The sequence below is a fragment of the Aulonocara stuartgranti genome, assembly GCF_965226115.1.
Source record: "Aulonocara stuartgranti genome assembly, chromosome: 9".
Classification (NCBI taxonomy): domain Eukaryota; kingdom Metazoa; phylum Chordata; class Actinopteri; order Cichliformes; family Cichlidae; genus Aulonocara; species Aulonocara stuartgranti.
The window spans coordinates 14,932,774-14,952,078 of NC_138960.1; the positions used below are offsets into that span (position 1 = coordinate 14,932,774).

The 19,305-nt window shown below is 43.4% G+C and overlaps 2 protein-coding genes across 3 annotated transcripts; one reads left to right on the plus strand and one right to left on the minus strand.

Moving 5' to 3' along the window:
* Positions 1-616: 616 nt before the first annotated feature.
* On the minus strand, positions 617-12,695 carry kbtbd2 (kelch repeat and BTB (POZ) domain containing 2). Of its 2 annotated transcripts, none has more exons than XM_082545543.1 (4): positions 12,507-12,695; positions 9,392-9,949; positions 5,525-5,690; positions 617-5,313 (listed from the first exon to the last, which is right to left on the minus strand). In XM_082545543.1, the coding sequence occupies exons 2-4, from the start codon at positions 9,562-9,564 to the stop codon at positions 3,754-3,756; spliced, it is 1,899 nt and encodes a 632-aa protein (XP_082401669.1). In that variant the 5' UTR covers positions 9,565-9,949; positions 12,507-12,695; the 3' UTR covers positions 617-3,753. The 2 variants fall into 2 exon arrangements, with proteins under 2 accessions (XP_082401669.1, XP_082401668.1); XM_082545542.1 differs by having other exon boundaries at positions 12,500-12,691.
* A 737-nt stretch (positions 12,696-13,432) lies between these two features.
* Positions 13,433-17,538, plus strand: buc (bucky ball). The gene is made up of 7 exons (XM_082545544.1): positions 13,433-13,709; positions 13,815-13,967; positions 14,062-15,516; positions 15,602-15,658; positions 15,978-16,064; positions 16,153-16,222; positions 16,385-17,538. Exons 1-6 carry the CDS (start codon positions 13,703-13,705, stop codon positions 16,182-16,184), a joined length of 1,791 nt encoding a protein of 596 aa, XP_082401670.1. The 5' UTR covers positions 13,433-13,702; the 3' UTR covers positions 16,185-16,222; positions 16,385-17,538.
* The last annotated feature ends 1,767 nt before the right edge of the window (positions 17,539-19,305 follow it).

A 19,305-nucleotide genomic window follows, 5' to 3' on the forward strand; every position in this document is an offset into this window, starting at 1 on the left:
GAACATCCTTCAAAACAAATGCTACACAGTTGTGTGGAGAATTTGATTACATCCATCAAACCACCATCCATTACTGTAAAGTTTACACAGTTTGACCTCCACTCAGCTGTTTAGCATTTGTTTTAAAGGAAGTTCCACATGTACAGCTCCAAACAGCACTGGCTTGTTTTTCTCCTGTCCACCCCTACACGTCTTTTTCTATCGCTAAGAAAAAACAATAAATAAAAAAGTAAATTTTTATTCTCCACATAGAGCTGTACCATTGGATGTAAAATGCCCTGCTATTTCCTAGGCAGCAATTCTGTATTTGCTCGCTCAGTTTCTGTATTTAGCAGCAACTGCAACTTCACTAACGCCTGTCACATGAACCAGAATAAACAGTATGTAGGGGTGTAAGCAAGACACTTTGACTTCTTGAAAAAGTATTTCAGCAATGCCAGGCATGAAAGATAAACTTGCTTGACAGCATTTTGCATTATTTTACATTGAATAGCTCATTGTTTCAAGGTGCCGAAACCCCACAGCAAAGAATTTCAAAAACGTGCATTATTTTTGCATTTCTTCATCTAGCACCTATTTTTCAAAAATTGTATAACAAAAACAAACAAACAGGGAGTCTACTTTCAGGAACGTTTTTGGTATGTTTTTTTAATAAATTAACGTTCATTCAAAATACAGTGCCAAAGGAATATGATGCAGCCAAACATGCTAGTAAGGTTCGTCATGAAGCACCTGTGCTCATGTTTTTAAAAAAAAAAAAAAAAAAAAAAAAAGGAGGAAGACCCCTTCCCTCCTCTAACCCCGCCCCTCTCCACTTCTGCTAGTGGTTGGCGGGACAGTTTCCTTAGCAAAAAATCCCAAGGCTAGCCCGCTCCTCTCACAACCAATCAGCAGCAAGATTCCTCGATATTCACTTCGGAAAATGTAATTCAATAGGGGAAAAGGAAAAAAAAAAAACAAAAAAAAAAAAACCCCACAATCACACTACAGTAAAGTCTGATATTAATTTAAAAGAAAAAAGAAAAAAAAAAAAACCTAATACAAAATAGACCTGGTTATTTCCCCACACTAGAACAGTTTTCTTTTAAACATATGAAAAATAGATATTCTATTATACATTTTATATATATTTCAGCAGCTTGGAAATAAGAAACAAAAACTTAAAAAGATGATGAGCCAGAAACCTGTTTGTACTGTGAATGGAGTTGTGTGTTGGAGAAAAACAAAGTGTCACGATCATGTCACGGCAGATCGAGTGAGGCGTTGACTGCTGGCTGTGTGGAAGACCGGTGTGCAAACCAACTCGAGGAACAGGCAGCGGCGGCGTGAGGGCAGAGGACAGAGAGGTGAGGGAGGAGAGGCGACGGGTGGCTGAACCTGCAGTCACCCTCTCTCTCGCTTTTAAAAACAGCCTCTCTGGCCTTTCCCAAAAACCGCAGCCTCTGCTTCCCTCGTCTGCAGGCCTTTTGAGGAAATAAGTGATCCTGTTTTTTGAAAAAGGAAAACTCTGCTGGAAATTAAACTTCACCTGCTTTGTGACTGCAAGAGAGAGGAAAAAAAAATAAAAAAAATAAAAAAAAAGTAAACCAGTGTTACTGAAATTTGAAGATGTAAGCTTAAACTCTTAGATTAGAAACTATTTCATTACCTCTGCAAAAAAAGTTAAAGAAAAGCAGCAAATCTTATAAAAGCTGAAAGCAGAGAATGACGCAGTTAAAATCTAATACAACTCTTTTTTTAAATTAAGAGTCAAACATTTTCTGTTTTAAGAATCAAATGGGGAGAACTGCTGCTTTTCTACACTTTTGCACTCTACACTCACTTTTGACTGACTTTAACTATGTTAACTTAACGTCTGAAATCAGCTTCTTTTGCACAGAGCAAAAGAAAAATGTTAAAGTGGATCAAACTGAGGTTCTCATGCTGTAAAGCCAGATTTTCTGCAGAGTATTCCTTCATCAGTAATGAGAGAAGAGGGGGGGAAAGAACAGGAGCGGAGAGAGGGGGAAGCAACAATCTAATAAGGGGCTTTGGGGGGTAATTTTGGTACAGTTGCCATTGACATTTGAGTAGATTTACAAGTGCATCATTATCCTCATCATCATCTGCATCTGCTGACGTTTAGATTATCATATTGTAGGAACTAGAGCCTGAACGACGCTGGATCTTTTGGTGTGGATGCTCTTTTTTTTTCCTTTTTTCTTTTTTAAATTAAAAATTCTGTATATTGGTGTACACACACACACACACACACACACACACACCTGCCTGAAGATCAAACAGCTTTGACACCACTGCATTGTACTGCAAAGAGAACTATGATCATGATTTTAGGATAAGTTATAACACCAAAGCTAAAGTGATGTGATGCGTGTCTCCTACCAGTGAGTGGCAGTAATGGACCTAGAGGCTGCTGCACACAACGAAGCACGAAAAGCCAGCGGTGACTTAACGGCTGTCAACGTAAACGAAAATGAGATTTGACACAAACTCCGCCAGGTGAAACTAACAAACTGTGCCACAACTGTTGAGTAATTCCCAGTGAATATAAGAGTGCATCGTGCCTTGAAACGACCAGAAACCTCCAAAGAGTAAACTGAACTGAGGTGCAGAGCAAACTTTGCCAAGTGAAACTGAAACAAAACAAACTGTGTTACAACTGTTATGAACAGTGATATAATACTGAATAGTTCCCAGTGAATATCAGTGTGTACAGTGGCTTGAAATAACCATCATTGGAACGAAAAATAAATAAAAGATCAGCTTTAACGTTGTGGCTGATCGGTGGAAATACAAACCTGGAGCATTTCAGATTGTTCTCATTATTTATCATGGTTAAAATTACTTTTGGAGGCAGATCGCCAATTGCCTGACCACGTTTCAAAGCTGTGATTCCTACTCTGCTACATGTGCTGCTGACAGTGCTGAGTGAATGTAAACCATGAGTCCAGTGTTTCTCATGCAGACATGGGCAAAAAACTTCCATAAATTTAAACGCTCTTATTTTCAAAGCCCACTCCCTTCCCACCTCATGTTTCCCTACTGGCTGGCTCACTGTTGTGGTGGTCCTTGCCTCTCCAGCCTTTCCCCCTGTGGTAGATTTGGACAGCTGCTGGCACTGGTCAGCAGCTGTCCAAACCGAGTGATGAGAGACTCACCGGAGAGGCAGCTGAATATATTGCACTGTTATTTATCACAGAGACCACAGCAATTGAAAACTGCAGAGGAGCACCTTATAAAACAGTAATATTTATTTTACTCATTTCAGAATGTGACCACCACAAACAGAAACGAAATCTGCAGGAAACACTGGAGTCTGAGTTGCTTGGACGCCTGAATGACCTCAAACTTTGTTTTTTGTGTTACGTTCGTAGAAAAATATCGGACAAGACACGTGCCAATTGGGCACCAGCTGATATCGGTCGGGCTCTAGTTGGAACAGTATGACAAATGTAGGAAAATCTAAACACATTTCACTGGCAAAAAAAGAAAAATAAGAAACCAATGAACACGGGGAAAACATTTTTTTAAGATTACTAGTAATTTTGAGGGGGCGTTTTTTGTTGTTGCTCCAAACTTGTTTTGGGCTGCTCATCAGCAACAGCCTCTGAAGTCCAGAGCTCCCTCTACAATACAGAAAGTCAAACCCTTTTGTTTTCTAGAGTTCCAATGAGCCCCCTCCCCTTATTGTTTATTCCTTGGTAATATAGTCTCCTGCTTTAGACGGAGAGATAGGGGAGGGGTGCTTATGAGCTATACGTTAGGGAGGGCCACCAGCTCACCGTCCACCTCGAACTCCTCTGCGCCATCGGGGGAGAAGAGGTATGTTGGGGGTTTCCAGGGGGATTCCTCCAAACAGGAGGGATACAGCTTCCCCACCGCACAGCGGAAGTCCTTGCCTAGATCCCAGAGCACACGTTCCGACACGGGCTGCCGCAGGAACCAACGGTCGAGCTCCACGTCATACTGATAGATGGCATACTTGGCACGCTCGTTCATGTGGGTTTCACGCATGAAAATGCAGAGCGAGTTGAGCAGCACCACGGCCCGCACGCACGGGTCGGAGTAGCGCTTGGCAGGGATATTCGCCGCCAGACGCCACTCATTCTTCTTGACATCATAAATCTCCACAGTAACTGAGGAGCCATCAATGGTGCTCGTTGGCAGACGGATGCCGGAGTTGCTGACAACGTGGAGCCCGCCGATGTAGAAGATGAGGTCGCCGAAGGCGGCTGCAGATGCAAAACAGCGGCTCGTCTTGCGCATGGCCATCTCCATCCAGGTGTCGGCTCGTGGCAGGTAGCAGTACATCAAATCGTGGGTCATGACGTATATGCAGTTATGCGCCACCACCGAGGTGCTCCAGTTCCAGGCGAAGGGTAGGGGGCTCATCATGGTCCACTCGTCCTTCTCGCAGTCGTAGCGCTCCACTGTGCGTTTATTCAGCTCTCCTCCGACATTATCCCCTCCGATTGCATAGATGAAGCCGTCGCAGTAGACCAGCGTGGGTTTGATTCGAGCACACAGCATGGGGGTTTTGGGCACCCAGGAGTTTTGCTGGGCATCAAACCAGAAGAAACTATCGACTGAGCGGAACACCGCCTGTAACTTGCCACTCTTGCCATGGTTGGAGATTGAGTTTTTGAGAGGGATCTGCCCACCAGCGATGAACACGTCATTATCAGGAGTCACAAGCGTGCCCACCTTCTGCAGGTCTCCCGGGGGATTGCACAGCTTGTACACCTTCTCCGCCTGTGGGCTGTAACACACTACTGTAGTAGGCACGTTCGAAGAAAATACATAACCGTCACTGTGGGTTTCTGACATGGCCTCCATGAAGATCAGCATCTCCTCCTTAGTCATGCCTAACCGTGGCTTGAAGAACTTGGGCATGGATTTGTAGAGGCCCTGAACCACCACAGACTTGTCGTTAGGCGGCAGACCCTGGAACCAGGCGCGCTGGGTCACCTCAGACAGTGCATCTATGCGAATCTGACTCAGAACCGAGGACAGGTGCTGTGATCGTGCCTCCATATTATACTCCAACCACAGCATAGCAGCCTCGCGCACAGTCTCCTCTTTTTCGACGTTGAGGTTGTCACTGCTCAGGATGTCTATGAGCAGCTCGTGGGACAGCTGGAGGAAGGTCTCCTGTCGGTACACTTTGGGGAACTTGTGCTCCACCATGCGCTTGGCGCTCTGCTTCAGCTCACTACAGCTGTAGAGGTCACCGATGCTCAGCATGCGGACGCAATTCTCAGCATTGATCTTCTTCACCAGGTAGTCTCTGCACTGCAGCAAGACATCCTCAACCTAAATAGGAGAATAAAGGATGTGTCTTTAGTTTTAGTCTTCTTCATATTCTTATCTTTAAAGATACAAAATAAGGATAGAATTTATCGAGGCCACTACCAGAGCACTACTTTCAGTGGCGGATTGATACAAATTCAGATCAACAACAGAGCTCTTTGGCACAGAGAAATAGCACAGGTTGTTCCTTTTCTTTGTCCTTCACTGCACTGACCTGCAGGAAGCAGGCGGTCTCGTAGAGTGGCTCTACTGTGCTGTCGCTGATGGCCAGGTTGCCCGTATAGGCGTACGTGATGATGATCTGCAGGGTGGCCGCGTCCACGTTCCTCAAGTGGACGTGGGTTTGCGTGCTCTCGCTGAGGCCGCTCATGAACATTGCCCTGCGAGTGAAAGACCAGAACAACAGTGAGACGACAGTCAACGCAGCAGCCGATGTAAGAGGAAGTGAAACAGCGAGATCTCATGTCAACTGAGGTTCACTGGTGTTCATGAAGATATGAAATTTTAATCATATGCATCACCCAATTTAAAAAATAAATAAATAATATGAACAGAAAACATTTTCCACACCATCTTAATCATAACTCAGAGCAAGATAACAGATACAATGAGCTCTGATGGAGAGGAGCCTGCTTTATCCAGTTTGTACTTTCCTCTCTTTCTACAGGTAACTCTGGCATTATAGCTGCCAGTTATCTAACATACTAATATGACACCCGTTTACTGACTTCTTAATATCTGTATAAAATTTCCAAACTAAGTTCAGCATTTCCCACACAAAGGCTTCACTTTAAAGTAAGTTTGTCACCTCCTTTTAACATTTCTGTTCAAATTATGTCTGACTGAAACACAGGACTGACAATTCTTTATCCATCTGTCAGGTTCTAATCGTGAGTCATTAATATGAAAACAATTATTAATCCAAAACTGATCCTGTTTAACGGGGCAAACATCCTGAGACACAAAAATCAGTGAAACAAACCATTTCTTACACCAGTAACGGCACATGCATGCTGGGTAACAGTAACTAACAACTGGTTGTGTTATGTCATGCATCTTTATATTATAAAATTATATGAAGACCAACTTATCCAAAAGTCACATTAAAGATACCGTGACCTACAAGAACACCAATGATAGAATTTCAGGTCAGCTGAGTTTCCTCCAACTTCATCACCTTGGGCTGCCTCTGCTCTGGAGCATCACTCCAACCTACTTCATGTATTTTTACATGAAGTCACCAAGGCTGAAGAGCAGACCAGCTTAAGTTATTTTCACCAAGTACCTTTGACAAAACAGCTCCAACTCTTTGTATTGGAGTTCATAATCTGTGGTAAACACTGCAGCATCACCGATTTACCTGGAACAGATGTTACTGCTGTCTTGTTGAACACTAATAAGCTTGTTTCACTAATACCAGATGACAAAAGGCGACAAGCAACACCCAGCACCTGGCTGGTAGTCTCCAACCCCCACATTGCATCAGCAGCCTCGGTGGGATGCCCACGCTGCCATGTTGTCATTCATCAGCAGCTGGCGCGAATCAGAGCCTCTTTACTGCATCAGTTCATTCAGATTTACAAATCTGAGAAACAGTTAGTGGCTTGAGATGGTAATTTACATTTATTTGGATTCTGTGCTAGATACAGAGTGTTCAGAGGCACCGTGTATTACTGCACAACTACTATTTTGGGGAGGCCGAAAGCACTAACACTTCATTTCCTTATGCCCACTTAAAATCCAGAGAATCCCCTGCTCTAAAAAACATCCGGAAGATAATTCGCAGTCACTGGTTGGAGGATTTGAAGCCCTTTGTGCTTGAATATATCAGCTTTTTGACATTGTGGTGAGCACTGTTGAATGTTGTTCAAGGGTGATAAACAGCTGACTACAACATGCTGCTCTAATTTTTATTTTTCAAAGCAATCACTGTATGAAAAAGAAAGAACTGCTCTGCCCACCTGAACACTGGCTTTTGGGGGCTGTGTGTCTGTGTGCTGATCACAACAGCGACCAAACCTGCCAGCCTGTATTACGCAATCCTGCAGGCATACCCCTGCACACCCCCACCTCCCTTGTTTCCCCACTTTTTGCTCTCCATCTTTCACCAGGACCTACGTGACCAGACTTTCCCCCTATAAACACAAGCGCTCTGCACAGACGCCCTCCATTCCTTGAAGAGAGGCATGCGTGGAGAGAAAGAGGAGGAATAGGCTCCACTTTAAAGAGAAAGTGCTGCGACACCTCTACACCCCGAAGGGGAAACATTTCCCATGTTCACACCAGATAACGACTGCATGGGAAACGGTTGTGAGAGGTCTGAATTGATGGGAGGTTTTTCTTGGAGTGCATGCAATGAGACAGGAAGGAGGTAGATGGTGTGTTCAAATGCTGCAGGAGCTCCCATCATGCACAGAATCTTATTCACTACACTGCACACTCTTTATCATGCAATGTGGTGTGGACAAATGAGGTCTCGGGGGGCTTTGATTGATATGTTTGCTTCATTTTTTCCCCCCATGCATAAATATTTCAGTGCCCGTACCACAAAGCAGGTTCAAAACCAGCATCTACCTACCTTATCACTGAACTTAGCTTAACATCAACAATCAGGCAAAAGCTCAATTTCTATTTCTGCACCGAATCCATGTAGAGTTATTGATGCAACTTCTGTAAATGGCCAACACTCCTCTAAAAATTCACCACTCAAACCCTGGTTCACGGTGGAGTTTCTCTTTAAATTCATTCTCTTCCAGTTGATTTGAAAAATGACAAGAGAAGAAGAAAAAGCAGGAAATGATTTATCAAATCAAACAATTTTGATCACTACAGGCACTACGTGTGATAACAGCCATGTATGTGCCAGTAATAATTCTCAGTTACTGCGATTCCTAGTAGCAATAGGAAATCTGGACAACGTGATAAACATGCACATAACACTTCCACTGCAGGTTAAACACATAATGAGGGGGTATCCAAAACCACCTAGCAAGTTTTGTTTGTCCAACATCCAAGTAGAATCCATGGCTAAAGACATCCACATACTTGCTGGATACGCCGCGACAATCATCACTGCTTGCAGCTTTATTTTAATCCGTTCTTACTTCTGCAGGTTTGTCACCGTGTGAGAAATTGAAGACATGCATCTCCTAATGTTTGAGTTAGCTGAGCAGGTGGTTTGATTTATGGGGTCTTGCAAACTTTAACCTTCCAATGTTTGACTTTAAATACAGTCATGAGCACTACTACTGTCAACTCTAGAAATTGTCTAGATTGTCTCCATCTCTGCTGACAGCTACATCATCTTTACATCAGCATCAACTCTCTGCCTCCATCTGTGTCTGTCCCGGGCTACATGTTGGCTCCTTCCCTTTTAGCTCGGCCGTGGTACATAGTGCAGACCAGAGCAGTTCAGTCCCTTAGTTTGGGCTCAAGCAGACCATCTTTTACACCTGTCTTCCTGGTGAAGGCTTTAATCAGAAACTGCTGCCCAAAAAACAAAAAACGTTTTTGTCGATAAAACAGACTACTTCTGTCGAACAGGCGGACACTAAAATGCATTTTACAGTTAATACTCACCTATTTTTAAAATGCATGCTGTCTAGTCCTGATGACAGCATGCATTTTAATAAGACGGTGTCTCAAAAACATGGCTTCCTTCATATTTTTAATACCACCACGATGAGCCTCTTCATTTTAATTACCACACTTTCGTTAATCAGAATCATCTTTTTTTTGGCCAAGTTCGTTCACACAAACAAGGAATTTGACTTCCTTCAGCTTGTGCTTGCTTGACAAACATTTTTCCTGGTTATTTATGTCAAACCCTCAACTGGTGTAGAGGACATTCCAGCACTCAAGTAACCCCATCCACTTGTTTTGTATAGAGCAGGTAACACTTGCTCTACTACAAGATGCATTATTCATTAAAACTGAGGGAGGTGAGCACCCACAGACCTCACCAGGCTACATAAAGACAGCATGCATACATCTCTTCGCATTTAGAGTCACAAGCAGCCCGAGGCTGTTAAAAGCAGACGCGCACAACGCGAGTTATTCCATCCCCGTGAGGCGCACTCACCTGAAATAGGAGCTACACGTGGCCAGGACCATCTTGTGACACGGGAACTCCGTGTCCTCCACCAGCAGCACAACGTCAGTCAGTAACTTCTGTTCATAGAAGAACTTGAGCTGCTCCAGCAGGGAGACAGCGTAGTCCGTGTTGACCGGCCTTCGCTCACTGAGATCCGACATGGTCGCATCCCATGAATCCCGCCCCAGTTTTGAAAAGTAACGCAGCCGGCAGAACCGGACTCCAGCCAACCAGGAGAAAAAGTTACAATCTTAAAGATTCAAGAGGATAAATGGGGAAGGGGGAGTGGGCAGGGGCCAACTCTTTAATGACTCCCCAAGCCCAAGTGGAGGCGTACAACACCTATGTCGAAAAATATCTGTTGCTCCTTCTGCTAGAGATGTGCCAAAAGCTGAGCATCACCACGAGGCATCCAGAGGAAGGGGGTCCGGGTTGAGGAACGGGCTGTTTCCCCCTTGTGGGCTTCCTATTTGTTGTCTGAGGTCATGCAGTGAGGCACTGGGGAGTGGAGGTAGAGAGAGAGCGAGCTGCTACATCAGTGCTTGTCTGTAAAAAAAGAAAAAAGGAAGCGTGAGTCTCACATGCAGAGAAACCGGCAGTAGAGGAAAAATAAGAAATCTACAAACTCTTTACATTCCTCTGATTTTCTTTAGGTTGTCTGAGCATTGAACACCCTGAAAAATTGCATTTCCCGTCAGAGTCTTAGCACTCACTTCACCCTCTCGTCCAGAAACTGCACTGGCAGCTGGTCAGCGAGTACAGCCGTTTTCCCACATGCACTGCAGCCTTGAATTCTGAGGAGCTCTTCAGTGAGAGCGCAAATAACGCTGACATTAGTTTGTCTTTAACCTGCGCAGTCTGTGTGATCTCACACTAAAGAGTATTATCAGTTGAAGCACACCATTTCCTGCTGGGTGGGAAAGGTTAACACTGGAAAATATCCCCACCCGATTCGCTACCCGAGAAACATATACGTTTCAAAATCTGTAATGGTTTTTTATTTTTTGTGCAAAGGCACTGTTTCTCACACTAAATTCTGTTGTATGAAGTGATTTGGTGACATGACATGATGATGGTGAAGATGGTAAATAATTACACCCCAAAATTCACAAAAATATGCAATCACTGCTTAGTGACTTAGACGATGAAACAACAAGAGATGCATGGATCTAATATTTGTATTGAATATTGGTCTGACTCAAAAGATTGGGCTGGATAGAAATGTTATATTACAAAACTAGAGAGAGTGCAATTGAACCGAGTCTGATATTAGCTTACAAAAAGATTCCCAGTCACTCAATTTAATTTAACACTGGTATGGAATTGCTACTCAACATCGACAAATGCCCAAAGCCAAGCACCTGTATCGCGCTGGAACTGGTAAGAGTAGGAAAAAGCCAGAAAACAGCCTGGCTAGAAACTACCCAAAACCCTTCTAAGAAACAAGACAGCATTTGAATTACATGGATTCACAGTTTTTTTTTGTAAAATTGTTATTGAAAGGCTACAATGTGTCCATTTTTAATAGTCCCTTTGTAACTCCAGGTGTAGCAGTCACAAAAGACATGTTTTGTTGTTTGCTGGTGTACAGCATGGCTTCTCCATTGGTGCAAGGGGTTACCACAGGCTCCTAACTTTTATGTAGCAGAGTTTTTACACCAAACGCCCTGTCCTAACACAATCCTAAAGTAAACCACCTTCACAGGAAACCCAAGTTTAACTCTGATGTTATCTGGATAAGATCAACTGGTTTACGGTACAGACCTCAGGGGTCACCGAATAGTTAGGTGAGTGCGTTAAAGTCTTCACCAGTCACCAGATCCTAACTCTACCTAATACCTTAAAGAGTTTCTGGATTTTAAAGCACTCTCAATAATCACCAAACCATTTTGCCTGATCTGATCTCATTTCACCTTTGTTCACAGCTGTCAATTAAACAAAAAATGAGTGAAAATCCTCAGGAAATAACAATGTTTAAAAAAAAAAAACAAAAAAAAAGTTCTATATGCAGTTACATCACCAGTAGCAGTGCCAAGAAGCAAGGAAGATGGGTCACCACATTTTGCCAGAAAAAATAAAAAAAAAGCCTTACTAAGCCACACTGAAGCAGGGGTTTTCCAGCTCCAATTAGTCACCTGTCTTGAACCTCAACCTCACCCAGGTCTATGAAAATCTACCTTGGAGTATAAGCCGCAAAGGTGATGTTATTAAGAAAAGAAAAAACCCCCCGCTAATAATCTTTACCTAACATATGTTACACCAGTCTGCAGGCTAACGGATTCGGGGTTATGCATCGGTGCAATTTACTAGCACGTTCCACACACCGCGGAAAAACTTCATATCTATATTAACAGCTGTCAACTGTCAAGATTGATACAACTCCATCCACATTTATGCGTCTACAGGGTTTCTTCCACTTAATGCGGGCCCAATCTGTACGCAACACCTTGGAAAACGTGCTTTTTACGCAGCCAGCCAGCCACCGAGGACGCAGTCAGCCTCACAGCCTGCTAACAGGTTATCCTGCAGATAAATACTGAGATATTTTTTCAGTCCGGCCAAACATTTTTCGGACCACACTGAAACTGGACTGCTAGCTTCGTTAGCACGTTCCACCACGTCCAAAACAAACCCCGGTGCTGTCTAAAACATGGAGCCGTTAGCCAGATGTTGAAGTTGGCAAACACCACGGGGCTATGTTTCTTACGTGTACCTCCACAGAGGTGGTCCCCCATCTGTTGATTACGATAGCTAGACATCTAGCCTCTATGTAACGTTATATCACTGGCTCAAGTAGTCACCCGCGGCAAGTTAGCAACTATAGCTTCCCCATTAGCTTCGTAGTTCCGGTGTACCTTACCAGTTAGCTAGCGAGAAGGATGAGCCGGCAGTTATAGTTAGAAAATCACGGATATAATATCATCAACTCAGCAAAGAAGCTGCTATGAAAAAAGGGCGTTATAGCAGTAGCTAACGAGAGTGGTCATGTTGCTAACACGCACACAAACTGCTAGGCTAGCTGCTAAAAGAGCTAAATAAGCTGAGCCACTTCTCGCGCAGAACGCCTAAAAAAAAAACAACAAAAATTTAGCTTACTGTAAACCTTAGCAGGATCCACACTCTAAACCGTCACGGGATTTCTTCCCATCAACAGAAGGCGTGCAGTGATCTCCCCGTGCCGAGCTGAGACGCTGAGTAGCTGTGTGGAAGGTCCGAGCAGCGGACAACCTTTTAACGCATCATAAGCGCCTCCAAGACAAGAGGCCAACAGAGGATACTGCGCCTGCGCCGGAATCAAGCGAGCTGCGTCCTCTGATGAAGAGACAAACAGCGACCCCTGCAGGACTGAGACAGACACTGCACCTGAGAAAAACAATTATGGACATTTATTTTAGAACCACCGACAAGAGCAAAGTCCCCTGCATTCTTATTTATTAAAAACATTTATTTATTAACACTTAACAATAAAACCCTAGTATTTTATTGATATTTACAATAATAGATAATATAATTTTCATTAATCTTACGGATCTAAATATATAGGCAAATAATTATATGTGACATTAGAATTAAGCTTTTAATCAAAGATTTGGCTCTACAAAGAAACAATCAAATAAGCAAATAAATACACAGAATCAAAAACAAAAAGACGTTTTTAAAGGATATCATATTAACCATATTTATTCGTGAGTTTTAGTATTCATTAGCCATGATCTCTTTGTACTATTCTGAGCCCTTTTTTAAATCGATATTTTCCTTAACTGACTTTGTTCGATTTTTGTTTAATTATGTCTCCCTTCGGCTAATAAAATAAAATACAATAAAATAAAATAACTGTCATGTCGATGTCGGGTGTTGGTCTGAATTTGGCATGTTCAGACATAACTGTCCGGCGTAACATAATTTAATTGACTTATTTACTGATGCCGACTCTTTATTTTGTGTGTCCGTTTTAGGTTGTAACCCCCTGGAATAAATCCTAACTATTCATTTATTTACAGGTCGCGATGCTGATTTCTCCGTTTGCACTTGAATCAGGCAGCCCTGCAGGAGTTGCAGCTGTTTCCTATATGACTGATTAACGGAGATGTTTCAGCTTTGGTTTATGGTCGCGTCATGTGGACCTGAGTGGGAAGCCTCTTTACCGTTGTTTGTTTAGAGGAACTTTAACTATAGAAGGAGAAAAAAAGCAAACAAACGAACGAGTTTAATTTCCAGAAGCTTGGGGATGTTTATGTGGCTGTTTTAATCCCTCTGGAGGTTTTATTTCTGACAGGCTGAGCAAGAAGGAGAAAGAAAATGGACGGTAAAGGCAGCCTTAAGTATCTCATCTCATGCTGATTAAACCTTTAATTTAATAATGGATTATTTACTTATTGCTTGTTAATGATCTTAAAACACATTTTTGTAGATGCAAGCAAACAGCCACAATCATTTGGGAGTGGACAACAGAGAAATCACCATCCCAGACCTTTTTTCTATGTCCAGCCACCATCTCAGCCCTGCTACCTCTATCCACAGTGGCAGCTCAACAACCCATACAGTCACTTTGGTCTGCCTGGAGGTATGTACACTCATCCACTGTTGCATTAAACCTGCAGATGGTGCATGCAGCTTCATTGCCATTCATTCCCTTTATCTTCTCACCATCCTCCCAGCTTTTAACTTTGGCCGCCCCTGCATGCACCCTTACCAGTACATGCAATACCCTGGCTTTGTTTTACCACATGCTCCTATTTACCCGATGGATTACAGGCGAATGTTTGAGCCTCGCTTCCACGCTCCTGTCTGGGGCGACGTACCTCGCCAGCAGCAGCATCACTACCATCCACAGCCTCATGGCCGTCGGGAAACGGCCTGCTCGGAGGCCCAAACTGACCCCAGCGACGCTATAACCAAGCTCATAGAGTGCCTGGATAAAATTAGAGCCAATGAACTGCAGGGCGCCGAACGAGAACTCGACTCCGGAATTGCGTCCCAGTCCTCAGGAATGTTTTCTCCAGAAGAAGAAAAGAAGAATGAAGAGCAGGCTCGCATGTTGCATTCAGAGTCCACTACTGTGACCTTCGGCGGATCCACTGCAGCCGATGAGTCCAGCCAAATGATCTTAGGCACCCTGAGCGCTCAGGGATGTTGGGCAGGAAGACTGGAAGAGGAATTGCCCCTCGATAGCTCCTCTGTCCATGAGGAGTGTCCTGAGGGCAAGCGGTCGGCAGTAGATGGTTTCCTCCATCTTGGGAAAGAAGAAGTCATGGATATCCAGTCAGATGTCTCAGTGACTGATCAATGTGTTCCCAGATGTGATGCCGAGGAGCCGCGTAATTCCACTCCAGCCTCACTCGCCATTTCCTCCATTCAGCCATCAGTACAGGAGTCTAAAAACAGAGACCACGTCTCAACGGTGGAACATCCAGCAGTGTCTTTGGATGAAGCCAAAGCTGATCGGAGCTACCAGATCCTCAAGCTGCCGTTCGATGATGTTTTAACACCTGGATCTGCCGGACCTGGCCACCTCTGCTCCCCGACTGCTCCTTACTACTACAACTACCTGTCCATGCAGCCAAAACACGAACGCATGAGCGTCCTTAGTCCATCTCTGGATGAACTCTCCTCCAGAGATGAAATGTTCTCCACGGATCTGGACGACGTGGACCTCTTTCCCCAGCACCACATGTACGCAGGAAGGCGGCTCACCGAGGTGATTGGTGGATCTCCCCGTGCTGCTGAGGATGTAGAGGAAGTGTGGCGGCCAGGTACAAAGAGGTATGTGTGCGCGTGTTGTGGGAAGAGCCTCGCTAAAGGGACGGGCAGGAGCAAAGTTCACAGCTCAAAGATGTACATGGACGATGCTGGAGATTCGGAGGATGAGGGCAGATATGGACGAGGGTGCGAGCAGCCCATCAGGGTGGTTGTGAGGAAGCATTCTTCACCGAGGAAGACTCACCCTTTACCACAAAGGCATCCAGCCAAGTCTTCATATAAGAGAGGCCTGTACAAAGAGCCCACGGATGCAGTGGACCAGGACGAAGAGAGAGATGGTTGCAAGCAAGAGGCAGGTGAAGGTGAGGCAGGCGAGATGGACAGCGGCGAGCTGCAGTGTAGGACATGTCAAGGTAAGTCTGAGCCAAGGACGCCTCCTTCTGTGATATTTTCAGATCCTTTCTGTTCATTGTAGTGACTCTGAACCGTCTCTCACAGAGAGGCTCTGCAGAGAAGATCTGACTGAAGGCGATGTGATTCCCAGGAGGAGACAAGGTGTTCAACTCGAAATGTTGTCCTTTCAAGTTTTATTGTTGCTTGGTTTTAAATTCTGCTCACCAGCATCAGCTGAGTGGTTTAGGTTTTCATAGTTTGTTTCTTATGATGTGAGCAGTGTTTGTCATATTTTAAAATAATACAATTTAAAAAAAAAATGCAAATGCAAAATAAACCATAAACTCTTTAGTCTAATTAACTAAATAAGGTGTGTTTTTACTGTGGCATAGTTTCAGTTTTCATACATTTCTACTGTGTGCATGTTGTTTTACTAAACTTTCACTCACTGTTGTGTCTCCTGCTTGCACGGGTTGAAAAGAAACAAGTGCTCAGTGGAAAGTGATGTACCACAGGCCCAGAGATGAGGCCCGTGACGACGACGAGCTGCCACCACACTGGAACAGAGGTTAATGCGTTTTTCTTTAGTAGGTAGTTCTTCTGTTTTAGATTTCCTGTGTGAATATTTAACAGAATCTACCCTGTTGTTTATTCAGGCTCTACAGTGAGAGGGGAACCGAGATGTTAATGTCCCTTGACCGACTTTTGAACAAAGTTTGTGGATCTGTAGGTGAAATTCAGGAAAATGCTTGATGTGATGGGGTACTTTTCACTCAGTTGCAGTACTCTGTGCTGCTGTGGGGGGTCTAATATATTTATAGTGACTGACAACTGATTATATAATTTATTAAAGTGTGTTAATTTTCTTTTTCTTTTTCTCCCCCTCAGGTCCCCCCCAAAGGGTGTAAATGTTCAAGGATGTGTTTGGAGATATTTGGAGCACTAGGTGAAATGCACCGCACAGGAGGCCTATTTATGTTTGGTGAAAAAAGTAAAAAAAAAAAAAGAAGTAAACCTCAGTGACACTGTCTTGCACTACTCATGATTAACAGATTTCACAGAGGTAGTAACACCCGGGGGTGTGCCATTGTTTGGGGCCAGTCCAATAAAATGTCATTATTTAATCTTTGTGGTGACTCTTTTGTTTTTAACATTTTGAATACAGGTAGGAACGAATTACCCAGGAGTAATGTTTCCTCCATGCAAAACACAAAGTTTAAACAAAGCTGGCTGTATTATGTTGGCATGGAAAATATTCTCTTTTCACTTTACAATCAGCCGATCCGTTCGAGGCTGATGTTCTGCTCCCCTCAGTCTGTTTCTGAGGTTTCTCAAAAGGGATTGTTGGATTTTCTCGGTATTGTCCTGAAGACTATTAATATCAACCTGGTATTATCGAATGCCAAATTGTATTTGCAGACCCTTGAAATCACTGAAGAACAGTTTTGATTAACCTCTCAAAGGATGCTCTCCTGACCGGGGGGAGGCGGTGGGGTAGTCCAATGTTTTCTAGCTGAGCATCATTGATTGTGCTCTGGGCTTCTCTCATTCACTAGTGTGTACCTCCTTGTTTCCTGTCCTGCCTGTGAGCCTGAAGTTAATTTCTGTATTCCTTAGAACCATCAGGAGGATCTATAGTTGTGGAAGTGTTTTTACCTTCACTGGATAAAGGAGACAGTACACAGCTGGACTATACAAGCATTAGTGGATGGAGGACCGTTTAAGCAGCTCATCTGCTCATGTTTGTTATTTAATCCTTTCTTCCTCGTTTCTCCGTGTACATCTTGCCTTGTTGCATTATTTTATTAATTGAATTACAACATTAGCACTTTTACATCTGAGATCATAAAATACAGCTGTGTGAAATGTCATTTCATTTATATCACTTTAAAATGAGACTATATACCAAGCACCTGTTGCTTTGACTCCTTTTCCTTGTATCCCTTTTTCACCTCTTCTGCTTGCACCTATGGTGGGAAGAGGAGTCAAGGACACAAGAAAGTGATGGTTTCCCTTTGCTCTCTGTCCTTGAGTTTGCCCCCCAAAATCTACCTGGCACTCTGGTTGATGTTGTTGATGTTGGTTTGGAAATAATTACCTGAAGATGTGATTAAAAAAGTTCATGGTAGACACATTGCTTCATGTGTTCTTTCAAGACATGCAAGTCATATGAAAAATAAAAATACCACCTCATTATTCTGAGACAAAGGTGTAACTTCTGCCTTTATTGAGGCTTTCTGTGACTTAAGTCAAATTCATTCAACCATTAGAGCGAAGGACAGAACTAATACGTGGCTCAAGAGTTGGCAGTTCGTCTTGTAATCGGAAGGTTGCCGGTTCGAACCCAGTTTTATTTATTTAAAACTGGTGTGTAACATAAGTACAGAGCACAGGACGTTCAAAAGCAGATTTGATTAGGCCAGCATAAAGTTCAAAGTATCTAGTTCAGTTTCCTGATTTGCACTAGCGGCTTGTAAAGGGTGCACCCAGAGTCGGCTCCTTTCTCTCCAAAAGAGAGGGTTGGTGTGGTAGAGCAGGATGTTTAGGATGGGGTGAGATGGACACAGATGAGCTGGTGTGGTGACCCCTAAAGTGAGCAGCTGAAGGAAGTAGTTAAGAAAACAGATGTATGATAAAGAATCTGCACAACCTTATGTTGATGGTTTGTTGCTTTGAACTGTTGGATGCTATCGCATTTTCCTTTCTTTTAGTGTATCCTCTATTAAAAGAGGTCGTCTCGTTAGCTGTTAAAGAACTCACTTATTCTCATTATGGCTGCACAGACATATTTCACTCAGAAGCTTTCCTAAAAGAACCAAAACAATTATTTGAATCCAGCTGTGAGCTGAGAGCTGGAGTGCATGGAGCCTGGTGACCTCGAGAATGCCTCCCTGCTTTTTGGTGATGGTCCTGGCTGTATTGGGTTCTCCAGGCCACGAGTGTGAACTGGAAATAATACTGTACATCTAAATAAAAATCAGCAGACTCTGCTGGGGCTTTTATTCATCTTGTGTAATACAAGATGTTCAAAGTTTCAAGGAAAACCTACAACTATTTAGCGATCCATTGCATTTAGAATTTGTCCCAGGTTTGCTGGTCCTTTGAAGACTGTGTAAAAACACTAGTGTTGGTGTCTGCATTTACAACCTTTCAATACAATAAAAGAAAGTTTCTGTGAATTATCAGTTAGCTTTTCAGTCTCCACATGCGAAACAGGGTGAGAAAAAGAAGTACGTGAGAAAAAGGGTGCGTTTTTTTCTTTAATGCCTTCATAGAACGCCTCTTCCAGTAGCAGTGCTGATTTAAAATCACTGCAAAGTCAACAAAACGGTCTGTTAGTTTATTCTTCATGGATAATGCCATCTTTAAACACTGCTCAAGGCTACTTAATGAGCTCCCATCTAAACTCATAATTGGCTCGTCAGGGGTCAAACGTGAATATCACACAGGGCTTGTGGATGCATGCTTTGCATTTTACTGCTGCTCAGCTCCAAGTAAGGGGGAACTTAACGAAGACGCTAAAAATGACAAGATGAGCTGCTTTGCGTCTTTTATCAATGCTACTCTCATCAGGTAGATCACGTCAATGAGCAGCAGCTCTGTTCCATTAGAGCCACTCAGCTTCTCACCTCCCCTGTCACCTGTTTTGGGTCAGTGGAAGTCATCAGTCTTACTTTCTCCACGTCTCTGATCTATTATCTGCCTTTTTCACAGGTGAGCTGATGCAGAGTGGGAGGGGATCTTTGGAAACAAACATTTCTCATTGGCTTTTAATGCAAATTGCTTAACTTTAACTGGACAATTGTCAC

Excerpts from the sequence above, each read along its gene's own strand:
- buc (XM_082545544.1), top strand. Across the intron at positions 15,659-15,977 it reads GATTCCCAGGAGGAGACAAG|AAACAAGTGCTCAGTGGAAA; the intron begins GTGTTCAACTCG and ends CGGGTTGAAAAG. Across the intron at positions 16,065-16,152 it reads GCCACCACACTGGAACAGAG|GCTCTACAGTGAGAGGGGAA; the intron begins GTTAATGCGTTT and ends TTGTTTATTCAG.
- kbtbd2 (XM_082545543.1), bottom strand. The coding sequence starts at position 9,564 with ATGTCGGATCTCAGTGAGCGAAGGCCGGTCAACACGGACTACGCTGTC. Across the intron at positions 5,691-9,391 it reads ACGTGTAGCTCCTATTTCAG|GGCAATGTTCATGAGCGGCC; the intron begins GTGAGTGCGCCT and ends TTTCACTCGCAG. Across the intron at positions 5,314-5,524 it reads AGACCGCCTGCTTCCTGCAG|GTTGAGGATGTCTTGCTGCA; the intron begins GTCAGTGCAGTG and ends TCTCCTATTTAG.